The following is a 17,515-nucleotide window of genomic DNA, read 5'->3' as shown; positions in this document are numbered from 1 at the left end:
ACTGCCATCTGGTTGGCAAAGTTTACATCAAAAGTTATTTAACTTCTACCCACAAATTTCTATTTGGTTGGCTCTCTTGGCACAGATTTTAAAAGGTATTTAAGGCACAGTAGTTCTTTGAGGATCTAGATCCTAACATATTAGCTGCTACTACTGCTTCTTGCACCCCTGAAGTCAACAGTGATATTCCAAATATAACTGACCACCAGATATTTCCTGTCTACTGCCTTGTACTGTCTTGATTTGATAAAGTTGTTATTGGCTAGACCAAGACAGGAATCTTGTGCCAAGAGATTAAATTAGACTACACACTGGGAACTGAAAGTATTTCAAATCTAAGGGTATCTCAGATGTTGGAACCTAACTGATTTATATCAGATTACATGGTCAGAAAAGAAGAGAGTAGGCACATTAAGTGGGATTCAGTAGTTCACAGAATAACCTTCTAGTGCTAGTAAAAACATCTCTGTAGATATGTGAGATTTTCTCAAGATGAAAGAATAGTTTTATTGAAAAAAGGCTTTGACTACATACATAGTAATGTTGTTGATATATTTATACGTACACACGTGTGGTTAAAATTATGAGATATGCACCAAGTTATTCCAGATTCCTGGTGTGAATAACATACTTCAAGTATTATTTAGAAAATAAAAGGGGCTTTGCAAGTAAAATGTATCATAGGAAACAAAACAGCACTGTCCCTGTCATACTGGGGTTTCCCTTTTTTCCTCTCCCCTGTGACTGATTGTAAAGTTTCCAGTAATTATGGAGTAGCACAGAAGGGTCTGTATTCATCTGCTTTTGCTGTGCATTTTTTAATAACTTATAACTGCCTATATATTACTCTAAACATGAATGGCAAAGATGCCTTGTATTTTTCTATTAATTGTTATCCTTAATTTTGTTATGTGTTTATAGATAAGAGTATTCAGCTTCTGCTGTATAAATTCATATGCAATATCACCTTTGTGCAAAAGTTAATTCATTTATGAACTTTTTATAGAAATACACATTGCAAGAAAACTGGGATTGCTGCTGTTTTAATATCCCATAATATAAAACTCTTTTTATGATGAACCTCTCGTAGTATAGCTTGAGTAAGTTGCATGTGATGCTTCCTAACTGTATTATTTGGAGCTGAGATTGGCTGCCTGTGGGAGGCTTACACAGCTGACTGGGGGTGAGGTAGATGGTATCAGTTGCTCTGCCCCTATCTACAAATTCTGTGGCCCCATCATAGGTGGCCACCAAATGTGTCAGGCATGACTTGCACCTAGTAAAGCCATGTTGGTTATTACCAGTCACCTCTTTGCTTTTCATGTGCCTAAGCATGGCTTCTTCCAGAGGAATCTGCTCCATGATCTCCAGAGGTGAGACTGACTGGTCTATAGTTCCCTGGTTCCTCTGCTTTCCTTTTTTTCAAAATGGGGGTTATGTTTCCCTTTTTCCAGTCATCGAGGACTTCACCTGACTGCCGAGATTTCTGGAAAATTATAGATAGTGGCTTAGCAACTACATCCACCAGGACCCAAGGATGAATCTCATCAGGACCCCTGGACTTATGCACATTCAGGTTCCTGAGATGGTCTCGAACCTGATCCTCTTCTACAGTGGGTTTAGAGGTTTCATCCTTCCAGTCTCCACCTTTACTCTTTTTGGTCTGGTCAGTGTGACTGGAGCACTTGGAGTTGAAGACTGAGGAAAAGAAGTCATTAAGAACCTCAGCCTTTTCTCTATCCAGTGTAGCCAGTTTCTCCTGTTTCCTTCCAGAGAGGGCCCACATTATCTCAGGCTTCTACAGGTATACCCTATGTGAAAAGAAGGCTATTCTTGTTATCCTTAATGTCCCTGGCTAGCCTCCATTCCAACTGTGCCTTAGCTTTCCTGACTGTGTCTCTAGCTTCTCTTACAGCTTCTCTGTATTTTTCCCAGTTTTATGCTGCTGGACCAAGAAAGAATGTGAACACAGCTGCAGCTATTGTCACTTATTCAAACTCCATTTGGGAAAACAGCAGATTTAGGGCTATCCATCAAGAATATGGCCTACAGAGGATCAATTCTGTTCTCTAGTGAGACTGATGAAAACCCTTGTAAAGGAGCTGGATTAGATGATCTTTAAAAGGTCCCTCCCAACCCAAATCATTCAGTTATCTTCTATGCCCTATTCCCCTGAAGAGCACACCACACAAGGCTCAGGGGACCTCAGATTTGCAACCATGCTTATATTGTTTTCAATGCTATAATCTTTGTCATCCACTGGTAAAGAAAAAAAAAAAAAAAAAAAGATTCTTTGACTCAAAAAACCACTAGAAAATTCTGAGTTTAGAGATCTAGGTACTTACTAGAACTCCCAAAGAGCTGTTCTGAATTTTACATTAAATAGTAGTTAAAACAGTTCAAAACTTATCCTCCCCAGTGGAGCTCCCAGGTCAATGTAAATTTACAAAGTTCTATTAATTTGCTGTCCTGAATAAATTGAAATTACTTTTTGTATTATGATAACATCCCAGAATGGCTATGACCTACAGCCATGCATTGGTTACAATCTACTCCTGAGCACTGAAAGTGCTCATTGCCAGAAGACCAAGGAAGACACCAAATCTGTTTATTACATTTCCTGGGTAAATTCTCCACTCACAGGCTATTTTATACCTGAAAGGAGTACATGACTTCCTCTGTCACTGGCAGTATGTCTTTCTCAGGTCTGGAAGGGAATTCAGGACAGTGTCTCTGAGTTGGCTTTCAAGGTGCCTCAAATTTTGCACCTTACACAAATCTTAGGCATTTAGGTCCTCTCTTTACCATGAATCACCTTGTCTGACAGGGGCAGAATAAAGGAAAAGCAGGTACACAGTGCAGGACTGAAGGTCAGTAAATGGCAAAGAAGTCTTCATACAGCCAGACCTGCAACCTGATAGCAAAAGCTTTTTCTATCACATCCTCAAGCAGAGTGCAAGAAAAGGTCTCAGAGTTGACCTTTATTACTGTTTGTGAAATTAATAATATTGAACCAGCAAGGAACAAGAAAGATCTAAAAGAAAAACCATCCCAACATTCTTAAAAGGAAATAGTCACTTTAAAAGTCTTAGCCTTTTAAAATCAATGCCAATAAACAACTATGCAGAAACGAGCCAAAACACATTTGTATCAAAAGCCAACAATGCTAATTCTCTCCAACTTATAAAGCAATTTTGAAACGGGAAGAGAGAAGGAAGCACAGAGGTGGATTTTTTTGGCACATAAATAGTGTGGTTTCATCAGAACAGTAGATTCTCCCAAGAATGTTCTTAATTACCTCTATTTGCATTTCATATTAGTGTTCTCACATAACCTTTCCTTCTATCAGTTATGGCCCCATACAATACAGATACTATATTTTCATTTTCCCTGTTCTGAAGAAGAAAAGTGGGGACAACTTCTTAGGTCTTGCTTTTAAGCCTTATTTCTAATGAGACAACTCTCAATATCACTACCTAGCTCCACCAGTTATGTCAGCACTTCGCTTCCATTCATTAGGCTGAAGGATAAGTCAGCTCCAGAAAGCATCAAAGCCACAAAAATCACTGAAAATTTCTCTGTTGCATACAAGTGCCACAGAAGGCCTGAGCACACTGTCAGAGATGATCGACTTGTATCTTAAACCAACTGCCTGGAAAATGAAGTCTTAGGTACTCAGCCTAATAAAATCAATGACAAAAAGAAAATCTTAACTGACTTTGGTTTGGTCCTGGAGCAGTAAATATAAATGGTGTTCTTGTGTCGTGGACGCAGAACATGTCTGAATCGCTCGTGGTCAACTGTCATCTAAATACAGATAAACCTCCAGTGGACAGTTTATAACTGAAGAATGAGCAACTTTCCAGTTATATACGTCTATCAACTGAAGCACACATCGTTTTGCCCTCATTGGCTTCAACAGGAATTTTGCCTCTGGCTTCAGCTGAAGGAAGAACAGGTCCCAAAAATTTGCTGTCTATGATTAAATCCAAGGTCTTAATCTCTGCTTTGAAGCAAATGCCCACTTTAAATTTAATCTCATTAGGAACAAAATTTCCTTTCCTTTCAAACAATCAAGTCTGCTCAGTGACGTGTCCTTGATCATAAGCTGCTTTCATTAACTGAAGGGTATTTATTGTTTTATTACCCTAAAATTTGTTTAGATTCATCTGCATCTACATACAAACAAATACTGTGTCCTTACTATTTTTCTCCACCTTGCCCAACCGGAGCACTTACCTGTAAGCACTAGCAGAGTCAGCTAAACTCTAGTCATCCCAGGATAATGAAGGGAAAAGAGCACTGCTTTGGCCAGTTTGTTTACTACAGCCCAAAGGAGCAGGTAGCATCATTTTCCAGCAGCCAAGAAGCCAAATCTCACACCGAGGGCACTCTCCTGGATGCCAGGCACTGTTGGTTTGAACACACCCTCAGCCTCAGGGTGTAACTGAGCTGAACTTCATCCTGGACCCGTTCCTGACACACCAGCGTGTGAATGCTACACTGATGTTTTTGCTCGCAAATGCTAACTAAACTTTTCCAACCTTTGCTGAGGTCAGATACAGCTTTTACTACTTAACAGCAATTGGAGTATGGCAGAATGTAAGCAAAGGGATAAGAACTATTTTTCTGCCCTGGTGGATGTGATCAGCTTACAAATATGATAAACAAATATCTGCCAAATAATACAAGTTAGAAACAACAAGAGGTCAGAAGACTGAGAAAAAGACTGGCAAGATTTAGGGAAATAATTTGAATTAGAAGGGAAAAAAATCATAGATATTACTAACTTAGCACTACTAAATTTTGATAAGTTTAAAATCAAACTATACCATTTAAATAATATTTTAAAAAAACTAAACCCAAATTTTCCTATTGCCTGAAACAATAGGAAAACACCTGCTTAAAAAAGCCAACCAGGTCAGTCATTACAGTGTCACTAATAGAGCACAACCACCTTGGCCAGCTCTCCTTCCATGATGGAAAAACACGTTCCTCAGCCAGCTGCTGTTCACAAGTAAAAACCAGCAGCTACCAGGCTTGGTCTGAAAAGTGCCCAGATGCAACTGGTCTCTCCAGGCTCCCCAAATCAGAGGAGCAGCAACAGCTCCCAACAGCCATATGGCAAGTCAAGCTGCAAGTGGAGGCCTCAGGAAATACCAGCAGTGGACCAGCAGCTCTTCCCCTCCACCAACACCGGAACGGCTGCAGGCAGGGATGGTAACACTTCTCCCCCCCTGCCTACTCACAGCTTGTTGTGGGACTGCTGCAGCCCCACTGCACCCAGGCCAGAAGTGGCCATTATCACCTTCTCCAGATGGCATCACCTGGTAAACTCCACAGCTCTGCCCACCCATGGCAGGTGGGCCACAAGACTGTGTGCCCTGAACTTCTGAAGTCTTCATCTTGAGTTCAAATGGACATCTATTTCTGCAGATCGTGCACGGATTCATGACCTAACATTTATACAAGCTACTCTTTCCTCATCTCAGAGCCTCTGATGCTTTCAAGAAAAGCTGAAAGCTAAAAGACAAAAGCAGATGGGGGAAGGAAGTTAGCAAATCAGCTTGCACTGATGACTGCTTAGGACTGAATAGTTAAAAATCTTTATAACAAATGTTCAGCTGTGAAAAGCTCCTCTTGAAGTTACATTGAAAATTGCTGTAAAAATAAATAGTAGCTGTAAACAGTAAAAAAAAAATTGAAGTATTTCTACACATATATTTCTGTATGTTTCATATGATACGTATATACATACATGTATTTCTACACATGCCCTTTCAGAAAGTCTAGATGACTTCAGTTATGTGGGGCCATTAAGATACCCTGGTAAGAGGGAGGACTGAAAAGAAAGTATGTTGTTTTCCATTATCAACTCAAAGTTTGATTCTATTAAAATTAGAAAACATAACAATGCACTTTTATGACTTTTACAAAGACTTATAGCTTGAACTATTTATAAGTTTGTTAATATAAGCCACCTAATTCGCACAAGACTCAAGGATGTGCATTCTCCAAGAATCAACAGAGCAAGTAAATGTGTATATATATGTACACAAATGCACTGTAGCGACACCAAGCTGAGTGGTGTGGTTGACACTCCTGAGGACAGGACGCCAACTAACCACCTGGACAAGCTGGAAAAGTGAGCCCATGGGAATCTCATGAGGTGTAACAAGACCAAGAGAAGGCAATGCACCTGGGTCAGGGCAACCCAGGGTATCAAGACAGGCTGGGGATGAATAGATCTAGAGCAGCACTTGCCGAGAAGGACTCAGGGGTGCTGGTGGATGAGAGGCTGGACATGACCTAGTAATGTGTACTCGCAGCCCACAAAGCAAATGGTATCCTGGGCTGCATCCAAAGTAGTGTGGCCAGCAGGTAGAGAGAGGTGATTCTACTCCTCTGCTCTGGTGTGACCCCCACCCACCTGGAGCACTGCATTCAGCTCTGGTGATCCCAGCACAGGAGGGACATGGACCTGTTGAAGGAAGTCCAGAGCAGGGCCACCATGATGATCAGAGGGACGGAGCATCGCTCCTGTAAGGAAACGCTAAGAGAACTGGGATTGTTCAGCCTGGAGAAGATGCAGCTTCAGGGTGACCCAACTGCATTCTCTTCATACTTGAGAAGACTCTACATGAAAGATGGAGAGAGACTATTTACAAGGTCATGTAGTGACAGGACAAGTGGGAATGGCTTCAAACTGAAAGAGAGTAGGTTTACATTAGATACTAGGAAGAAATTCTTTACTGTGAGGGTAATGAGACACAGTCACAGTGTGCTCAGAGGTTGTAAATGCCCCACATCCCTGGAAGTGCACGAGGCTGGGGTTCTGAGCACATTGGTCTAGTGGAGGGTGTTTCTGTCCATGGCAGGGAGGGTGGGAACTAGATGACCCTTAAGATCCCTTCCAACCCAAACCATTCTATGATACCAAGCAGAACAATAATGTGAAGTCAGTCCTATTTTCATACCATGTACTGTATCTGGAAGAAAAAAAACCCTAACACTCATTTTCCCAGAAGGATTTATGTAGACCACCTTATCTGTGTGTTTATCTTCCCTGCAAAAATACCAGGTGCTCAGCTGGGATCTATTTGTTTAAGATACCTTTTTTATGTGATACGGGAGCTAGAAGAAGTAACAGCGAGCACCATGTGACCAAGAGGTTTTCCACCGATTGGAGATGGGAAGTGCTAGAGCAGAGTGCATCAATTTTAAAATAAATCAAATCACATAATAGTAAGTGTATGCCCAGACAGTGCTATCAGTTTTAAAATAAATTGACTAACATAGAATATGCAAATGGACAGCTTCTGATAATGTAACCTCAAGCCCACAGTTGTTCCACTTGGAAAATCTACCACTTTTCTCCTGGCAATTAAATTCCTCCTTAGTATTTCTAAATTAGAGAAGGTTCTTGACCAGGGCCTGTTACCCCCCTTTTCACATGTATTTGATATTTATGTAAACACAATGCTGGATTACAGTCACCACTCATCTGCTCAAACCCCTTCCTACAATAAAAACCAAGACAGAAAGTCTGTTAACATCATTTGTAAATGCTAAATGTATTATTAAATATATGAGATATCTTTCCATTCAGCTTCTGAGCACAAGTCCTTTGTGTCTTACTTACAACACAGAGGTAAATAAGTCCTTTCATAAGTTGAGGTGTCTTTGCTAAATAAAAACATTTCTTTCAGCACTATCATTTTTCCACACCACCAGTACTACAGCTCTTCTGCTCTAAAAAAAACCAAACCCAACAAATAAAGGTTTTAGCATGTTTATACCCCATAACAAATAAACAGAGAATGTATTAGAGATTATTGGCAATACTCAATAAATGAAGTCTCACTACAGCATTTGATCCACTGTGCGTTAGTGAACTAAGATGACCGTTAATTAAGGAAAATAAGCAAATACTTTTGGTTTTATCATTTCAATTTTAATACAATTAAAAAAAAAGGTAAATGTTATGCATGGTAATGTTTATTAAACAATCACATTTCATTTAAGCATTAAAATGCAGCAGTCTGGAAAAGCTGCCAGAAACAATGTTTGGCTTCAGAAAAGGCGATTATGAAATTACTTCAAATAAAATTCAAATACTCTCTTGTCTGTTGATTAGTTGAATGCTTTAGACTGGAAGGAACAAAAAGTGCAAATCAGCTGAATATTACTTTCAAAAGTAAAGTCTTAGTGTCCTACAAGCAGTTACTGAAAGGCCTCACCTCAATCTTCATGATAAAGGACAAAATTCTCCAATTCCTATATAATTATAACTTACTGTAACATTTCAAACAATGAAACATTATTAGTAAAACAAAATTAATTAAAAAATATAACTGCAGTATTCTGCTTACCATGAGCACCTCTTTTTCCTTTCTTTTTCTTTTAATTCTAATTTGCTTGACATGAGATGGCATGAAATACATTCTTACTGCAAAACTGGAAACTTACATGGAACAATGCAGTTATACCACTTATAGGAACATGTTCTGGCTTTAGACAACTTACACCTAAACATATAACTCTGCATGAAAATCTAAAACTCATATTGTGGTATTCTGTTTCTCCTGATAGACCTTAAGCAAAAGGGACTCATCACAGAGTGGCTAAATGTTGAGCTGCAGTTTACTCTTGTGTGTTATCTTTATTGCAGGACTTGGAAAGGAAAGGACAAAGGTTAGTAAGTAACATCTGATATATGGGCAAATTTGTAAGTGTTTAGAAATCAATTTCTTTTTTTGAATTCAACACAATGATTCAGTGGCAGTTTCAAATAAACACAGGGTACCTTTCAGGCTCCTAAATCACTTCAGAATCACTTCATATACAGAGACAGTGAAAAACACTGATTATCATCCTATAAAGGCTCTAAGAATACATTAGCAATTTCTGAGTTGTTCTTGCAAAAATCTTTTAAAATATTGTGGAAACATGTTCTTATATGTGGGTACTGCTGCTCAAAACTGAACAGTTGGTTGACATCCAGACAACTATTACAATTTTCCAAAAGCAAAGCAGCTTATAAGCATAATAAACAAATTGTAATTTTTGCTAAAGTTGAGACCTAATTTAGTAATTTGTAGAATGACATTGTCAAATTGTGCAACACAAAATAATGTAGCCAACAGTAACATACAGGTACACCATTTAATATTTATTATATGCATTTTATATACATTATTTTTCAACAGCTGTACTTTTGCTATGTGGTACAATCTTAAAAATTTGCTGATTCATAGTTTGTAAAACAGAAACCTTACAAAACTCATCAAAACTCGCAAACTCATCAGAAAAGTTTTGTGGAAGACTAGAAAAAATACTTTTTTTTGTATTAATCATGCATTACACAAACAAAATTTTTAGTTACACCATAAACTGAAGCACATCTGAAAAAAATAAAAGCAGGGAGTAACTAGTCAAAACACAGCAGATTTATGGAGCTTGAATCAACTACTTTTGTATTCTATTTGAAATGCAAATAAAAATAATTTTCACTCCAAAGGTTCTGAAACAAGACTGGTTTTTTGGAATCAACTCCACTCCAGGTACTTAACCAGAGGAAACAGAATCTCTTGGTTTGCAACTTTAGAATTATCAAATGTCCCATTTTCTCATCTATTTTAGACTGTTCAAAGAGTGCCATTACAGATATACAGGGCCCTTTAATACACTACATAAAAGGATATAAAGACCAACAAAAAGTGAAATAAATAACAATAGGCCATTAGCAAGATGGGTAATCCTTGATAAATAAACTCGTAAATACAGTAAGATGTACAAAATATCACATAGTGATAGGATGCCAAGATTAATTATTTTTTTTAAGAGTTCATTTGGGGGGTGTTAACCCCTCTGTGTTTCATTTGAACACATTTTACAGTCCTTTATGAAGACAGTTATGCGATGATGATGATTTAGCATCCTTAAGCAAGGACTTAGCTGAGCTGTATTAGGCAAAAGAAGGGAAGAGTGTGGTTACACGGCAGCGGGTCAGTGAGATCTCTGTGTTTTAGGGTTCTATAATGCAGAAAAACATTATCAATACAATCTTGAGCACTGTTGTGACAGGCTAAATATATAAAAAGACTTATAAAAACTAGAATTTTATCCAAACATTTTGTGCAACTAATGCTAAAATATTTTAAGTTAAATTTCCTTTTCTTTAAAGCAAAATAAAAGTTTAAAAGGGGAATCTGTGGCATTCAACTGATAAACAGAAGATTACTAAGAGATGAAAAGAAAGCTACTCTTGGAGCTCACTTCCCCCCACAAGAGCACCACATTCCTAACCCTAAGGCAGCACACAGAGTCCAAAATAAAAGTCTTTTGTAAGATCAGACTCCACGTTTGCTTAAAGACACCTAAAGAACAGACATACGCTCAGTTCATATCCAGTCAAGGCTACAAATACTGGTTTTCTTTTTTGTATTTGTCCCCACCCCCCAAATACAGTAATTACAGTTAAATGAATGAGCCTGACATTGTTCAAGATGTGGTGGCTTTTCACCAACTTATACCTGCCCCACTTAAGAGCCTTCACCAGGCAGATCAGATGTAGTGTCTTATTGGTAACCTTATAATTGATGGCAGTGACGCATTCCCTCTTTTTTGTCCAAACAGACCTGCTGTTATGGTGCAGGCTTGTTCTGCTATGTCACACAAACACTTTGGCAAGGGCATCAGCTCCTGCACTGGCAATATATGCTTTTGATGGATGAAATGCTACATCATAAATTGATTCATCCAGCTTTTTCCTATGAGCTGTTATTTCTTGCACACATGTCTTGCTGTCCAAATTCCATAACCTAATGGAACAATCATGGCCTGTTTAAGAAAGAAAGAAAAGAAAAAGTTGTATTTGTCAGACACTTGGGTGCACCAGAAATGCAGAATTTATAAAGCATATAGAACATGAAAAAAACCCTTACTTCCAGACATTAAATAGATTCCATTAGGATCTACAGCTAGACTTGTGACAGCATCCAAGTGAGCAACCATAGAATGGATCATTTTACCTGAAAGCAGAATAAAGAGTGATTTTTCTGTGAAGTATTGTCTATTTTTAAAAAACCCAACCCATTCCCATTCAATGTGATATAGGATAACATGCTTATTTAGATTCCAATAATATCTGAATTATCCTGTTCCACTAGAAATTATGAAGTTTCCACTGCAGACTCTAGTACAAACATAAGGGCAAATGAGACACAACTCTCAAAAAAATATTCCCATTACAAGCAATCTTTTTATCCATCTGGCATCTTTACTGCTAGCAACGACAGTGAAGATCAAGCCTAAAATGACTGCATGAGAACCTCAATTTTCAGTCCCTTATATGTCTTAATATCTGTCCCAGCTGGGGAAAGCATTGACAAAGCTTTGTAAAACAAGACTGACTAAGTCATACCCAAAGGTCCATCTATCCCTGTCATTGCTAGGAGAGATGCTATTGGTGATAAACCAGGAAGGAAAATAAAAACAAGGCAACTGTAAGTGATAACTTGCCCAGAAGACTCTCCAGCTTCTAATAATTAACTGTTCAGTTATGTCACAAACCAGAAGTGCTACCTACACATTCAAATAGTCTTAAAGTATTTATTTTCAGTGACCTCCATTCCCGGGCTCTTAATAACACAAGTTGAGGTTTGCTCTTATAACTATTTCAATGGGTTTTTTTCCACGATACAGTACAGTTTTTCCCTATAAACCTTCTTTTCCCTCTTTCTTCCAGATCCTTTTCTATTCTATAAACACTTAATAAACACCTTAAGAATAACACAGGATTCCATTACTACAACAAATTTAGGGTTATTTTTTTCCCTAACAAGTACTAAGCAATGTTCTTTACTACTGAGTTGAAAACCGTAATGGATACATGCTTAGAGTTACAAGCATGAAAATGATGAAGAAAGGAAGAAAATGGCAGATACATTTTATAAACTGGAATAGCTCTAAATTAAAGGCAACTTTCTCAACTACCTCTGCCTGTTTTGAGTGTTTTCTGACTGCTGAAGTCACAATTGCAACAGATACCACTATTTCATAGAAAAGGTACTGAAGAGGTTTAATCTTAGAAATATAAACATTTCTGTTTTGCCTAAAACTACATCACTAAGTTTACTACCAATGGATTCTCCCTATGTCCATCCAGATTCCTTTAAACATTCATACATAAAAATTAGGTTCTCTTTATCCTTACCCGTTTTGTTGTCAAAAAATTTGATGTGTCTATCTTCATGTGCTGTAATAGTTACAGGAAGTGTGGGATGACTTACTACCTTGTTAATATGATTATTTGATTGTACACCTGAAAAGAAAAAATTAATCTGCCTTAAAGAGTGCTAAATTGGCAATATTTTAGCATTACGCTTTAAATTCCTGTATTAATATTACATAAATAATATTTTGGGATCAATGGACCTTCTAAGGAATAAATAACAGCTTCTTGCTTTACAGGATAGGGCTAAGTAAGGCAGATTTTAGCCTTCACAACTGCTCTGGGCAACCTGTGCCAGTGTCTCAACCCTCCTAGTAAAGAATTTCTTCCTAATATCTAATCTAAACCTGTTCTTTCAGTTTGAAGCCATTCCCCTTTGCCCTGTCATCACATGCCCTTATAACAAGTTCCTCTCCAGCTTACTAGTAGGCCCCTTTAGGTGCTGGAAAGCCCCAGTGAGGTCTCCCAAGAACCTTCCCTTCTCCAGACTGAATAAACCCAACCCTCTCAACCTGTCTTCATAGGAAAGGTGCTCCCACCCTCTGATCATCTTCGTGGCTCTGCTCTGGACTCACTCCAGTAGTTCCACGTCACTCTTATGCCAGAGGCCCCAAAACTAGATGCAGTACTCCAGGCACGGTCTCATGATAGAGGAATGGAGGGGCTGAATCACCTTTCCATCATGTTTGTTCCAAACATATTTAAACATCTAACCATCTTTCAAACTGAGTGATGCAGAAGAGGAGTTGAACTTTTTTATTTACTTACTATATTCACCATATAATAAAGTACCTCAGGTATTTTATATAAATTTATAGACATGGGTATTTATATACCATAGGTACCTCATCCAAGATGGATATTGAATACAGAAGAGCTCTGCTTACCAGATTCTACTTGTGATGAAAACATTACCACTGACTGGGATGTTTCTAAATCATAGATGACTGTGCTGCCAGTGTTAAAAGATGCCACCATATGAGCAGGGTCACAGCCTATAAAGTCAACTGATGTAGGTATTCCATGCTCTAGAAAGAGAGAGAACTATCTTTAGCAAGAATGAAACACTTAGAATTCTTGACAGTTTAAACATTTAGTTTGTTTCGTATTACCACTTTAAAGAAGAAATTTGCCCCCTTCTTTAAAGTAATGCTACAACACCATGATTACTTTATTATAAGTTCTTTTCCCTTTACTTCTGATACCTAGTTTTGATAAATGGAGATCTTGAGCCTGGATGCAACCACCATTGGCTCAGCTACAACCACCTGGATTCAAAACCACTGCAAAAAGTTACCTTTCTCTCCATTGTAAGTGCAAATACAGGGAATTTTTTCTGGTGGGTTCCATAACCTAATAGTGCCATCTGCTGAACAAGAGAGTAAGTGATTCTTTACACCGCTGTAAGCAAGACCCCAGACTGCATCTGTGTGAGCAAGTAATGTGCCAGCTAGAACGTTTGGCTCTGGAAAAAAAGTTCAAAAATTAAACCTTTTTAGTGAAGAACCATTAAATAAGTATTTCTTGTACCTCAACAGAAATTAAATTCCACATAAAACAGTTGTATGTCCCCCTGCCCTTCCTGTTTAAGGAACAGCTAGAATATTACATAGGTCATTTTGCACAACCACTGCCATTTGTCTCAAATAACCACAACCAAATAGGAACAAAGAAAAACTCAAACCAAAAAGCCATACCAAAAAATCTCCCCAAAATCAAACCAAAGCCGCCAACCAAAAAAAAACCCTCAAACAACTATGCCCCTTTTTCCTGAATTATACACCTCCTCTCTTGCTTCTTCCTTCCAAATTCACCTTAAAGATGCTTGCTCAAAGCCTTTCCTCTGTACAACACACAAACACCTAACAAAATCAACTTTCCATTTAAACACTGACACTTAATGCTGTTTTTACTAAGCATAATCTGCTGACAGAAGGGCATGGTCTCTCCAGCATGCTAATAATTAAAACAAGGCAATTTCTCTTGTGGAACAGGGAACTTTATTTTCATCTCCCAGACACTACGTAGTTGTTATTTATAGAGGGTTTTTCCATCTATTCTCTAGTAGGCTTTGTGTAGAGAAGTGAATGAAAAAGCCAAATGGAGAGACAAAGCCAAGTAAATCACTACAATTTAGTGTTGCAGAAAATTAAAAACAAGTTGGTCTTGCAACCCAAAGCACTGCAAACAAGCTTTAGGGAAGAAAAACAGCCTATAAGGGCTCTCTCTTTTAAAAATAACTTTGTAACTTGAGTAGAGGAAGCTTTGTCAGAGGACTAAGAAAATTAAACCAATAACCTACCCACATGAACAAATTGGACCATTTTTCGTGATTAGACTATACTGAATGTGTTTTTAGCAGAGAGGCACAATTTGAGCTATGTACTGGTTTTAAGGAACAGGGTGCATTTGCCTGAATCAGTGCAAGACAGCACCCATCCCTCCTCATCTCACTGCCAGAGATGATGCAGCCCAAGTGCTGTATCAGCTCACTCATTACACTGGCACGAGAATTCTTGACTCTGTCCCACTAAAACTGCAGTGGAACTGTGCCCTTAGAATTAAATCAAACATGGGACACAGAATCTGAGTACACTTATCTTTCCAGTAAATTTCTAACAGAAGAAATAAACAGTAATTCAAAAGCTGGAATTTTGGTTCAAAAATTTCTGATTCTCAAAAATTAAGTTACAATTATTTTTTCTTTACTGTATAAATCTCAGGAATTGCTAAATCTCCCTATTACAGTTCTATACAAAGTACATCACCTATACAAGTGGGAATAACTAACGTTTACCACATATAAGATGTTGAAAACACACTGTAGCTGATAAATAGCAGTTACATTTCACAAAAACTCTAGAAAGCAGATTAACAGCTAGCAGAAAATGTTGAAGACTGGTCATTAAGTTGTTTACCTTTTAAAAGGTACTTACCATAGGTATCATATGGATCCACATTAGGGCTAGGCATGTTCCACCACTGGATGGTTGCATCAATACCACCACTGAAACACTGTTCTCCATTGGAACTAACTGCCAGTGACAACACAGGTCCACTATTGGGAGACAAAGAAAAAGAAGCTGACCAATACTGCCTACAGAACAGAAATGAAGATTTGGCCATCTATTTTCAAATAACATTTGGATTGGATTTCATGGTTAAACCCCCCCTCAAACTCCATAGAAACAATTCTGTTAAAAACTTCTTGAAGTCTCAACAAGTGATATCAATCTTCGTTAAAATAACCATAATAAATTAACTAGAACTATCCAAATTCAAGCAATTCAAAGAACAGCACCTTATTTCTCAGAAGCAACAGCAACTACACCTAGAAATGGTGAGTTTTTACAGTGCACCTATGCCAATTCAATAGCTGTGCTGAAACAGGTGGCTGCAGCCCCCTTCCCCTCAAACTCTTTTCTCATCCTACCTTTAGGAACTGATAGCAAACTATGTCCCAGTAAACTGGTTCAGAAAAAAAATCCTAGAAATTGTACCTTTTGGCCAAGGCTGGGCTTTTACTGGTTTAATGACTTCAACCTGTTTGCTATGATTCCAGACAAGCACTAGTTGTAGCCCACAGGAAGAAGTAGGTTTACTCCTCTGGACACAGTACTAAGTCAGGTATAACTGTATTGTAAAGCCATTTCCCCCAAATCAGATGCCTGGCTCATTTGACAGGCCACACTCGTAGTATAAAGCAGTGCAGATAAACAAACTAGAGTTACATATTTGAAGATGTTGAAAAGGAAGACTATTGGTTGAATAGACCTATATATTTGGCAAAGTGAAGATGGGCTGAGAGGGAATGCAGTTCAGTCCCTGTCAGAGGGCAAAAATAGTAGAATTAGTTCCATCTTATTGGAAGTCATAGGGTGGGAACTAGTCTTGCATCAAAACTTCCCCAAACCTTTCCTTTAGATATTCGGTAAAAAATACACAAGTAATAGTGCAAATTTAGACAAAGAGATCTGAGGGAGAACTCAATTGGTCAGCAACCCTCTATCATTCACAAGAACACTTACATTTCAACATGAGGATAAATGAGTCACCCAGTCCTAAAGAAGAATGTTTTATGCTTTAGCTAATAAATGCATAAATAAGACATTAAGTTCTATTAAGTGGCATAAGGAAGGAGGAGGATGACAGTGTGTGTAGATTTCCTAATACAAACTACGAACTTCTCTTCTTCCTTGTTGAGGCCAGCACAGGAAGTGCTACTCACTTTCAGGATTATCAAAGAGCTCTTGTGAAGCTTACCTGCTAACTGGGTTGGAGACTGGATCTTTACTTATGTAAGCAAGGCACACTCAAAACTACGCTGACTGGCTAGTGGCTGTGCATTTTTGCTTCGTATTGAAAGCAAGCAGAATTCAGAATAAGCAACTGAAAATCAGGCAGTAATAAAGCAGTTAACACAAGGTGAAAAATCACAGACTCAAACCTGTATCTGAAGATACTAGCTAAGGCTAACAACTTCTAACCTTATTTATCTTCTCCACATATTATACATAAAATCCACAGTCCACAACATGTCTCAGGTGATTTCTTTATCATCTTCTATGAGCTCTCCTTTCAACTGTAACTAATCATATTTGCCACTTTCTGCTCCTCTTGTGTTATCTTGGACTAAGCAGTTCATGGCAGGGACTCAGTTTTACAAAGCATAATGGACCTTGTCTGTACAAGGTAAAAATGGCATAGAGCTGTGGCTTTTACACTGAAGTTTCTTATGAATGGATGAGATAATAACAATGTGTTTATCAGTCATTGATACTTACATGTGGGCCCTAAATGTGTAGATGGGTTCTACATCTAAAGAGGCACTCCTGAAAGAGAAAGAAAAGTTATTACACTACATGAAATCTCTACTGAAAAACTCTGAAAACGTAAGAGTTTAACACATTTCAAAGGCATTTAAAACACAACTGAGGTTTTATAGAAACCCATATACTTGCTTTTTGGCAGGAACCGTTTTCTGCAAATTCCAGAGTTTTAGAGTATGGTCCTCAGAGGCTGTAACCAGCACAGGCTCTACAGGATGAAAAGCTAAAGCTCGCACTCCATCAAAATGACTGCGTAGCGTATACTTAGGGTTCCATGTCTTTCGGAAGGCATCTTTATTAGCTGGCAACTAAAAAGAAGAAAAGGAAACAAGTAATTTTATCTTGGATTTAAAAGTAGGTCGTTTATATACCTCCCCATATTTCTGGAAAACAGGCTACGCTTGATTCATGTTCAATCTTAAATTTGAATAATTAAAATTAATTTCTTATT

General features: G+C 38.1%; 1 protein-coding gene across 1 annotated transcript; it reads right to left on the bottom strand.

Annotated features, from left to right (window-relative positions):
* Positions 1-8,721: 8,721 nt before the first annotated feature.
* Positions 8,722-17,372, bottom strand: LOC103810996 (striatin-3; the record flags this gene model as incomplete). Its single annotated transcript, XM_009083928.1, has 8 exons — positions 8,722-10,842; positions 10,947-11,033; positions 12,218-12,325; positions 13,123-13,263; positions 13,533-13,700; positions 15,172-15,293; positions 17,020-17,067; positions 17,197-17,372. Coding segments are annotated over 8 exons (1,020 nt in total), but the record flags the coding sequence as incomplete, so codon positions are not given.
* Positions 17,373-17,515: the final 143 nt, after the last annotated feature.

Source organism: Acanthisitta chloris, unplaced genomic scaffold, assembly GCF_000695815.1.
Source record: "Acanthisitta chloris isolate BGI_N310 unplaced genomic scaffold, ASM69581v1 scaffold9241, whole genome shotgun sequence".
Classification (NCBI taxonomy): domain Eukaryota; kingdom Metazoa; phylum Chordata; class Aves; order Passeriformes; family Acanthisittidae; genus Acanthisitta; species Acanthisitta chloris.
This window is presented reverse-complemented; position numbering and strand designations above follow the sequence as displayed.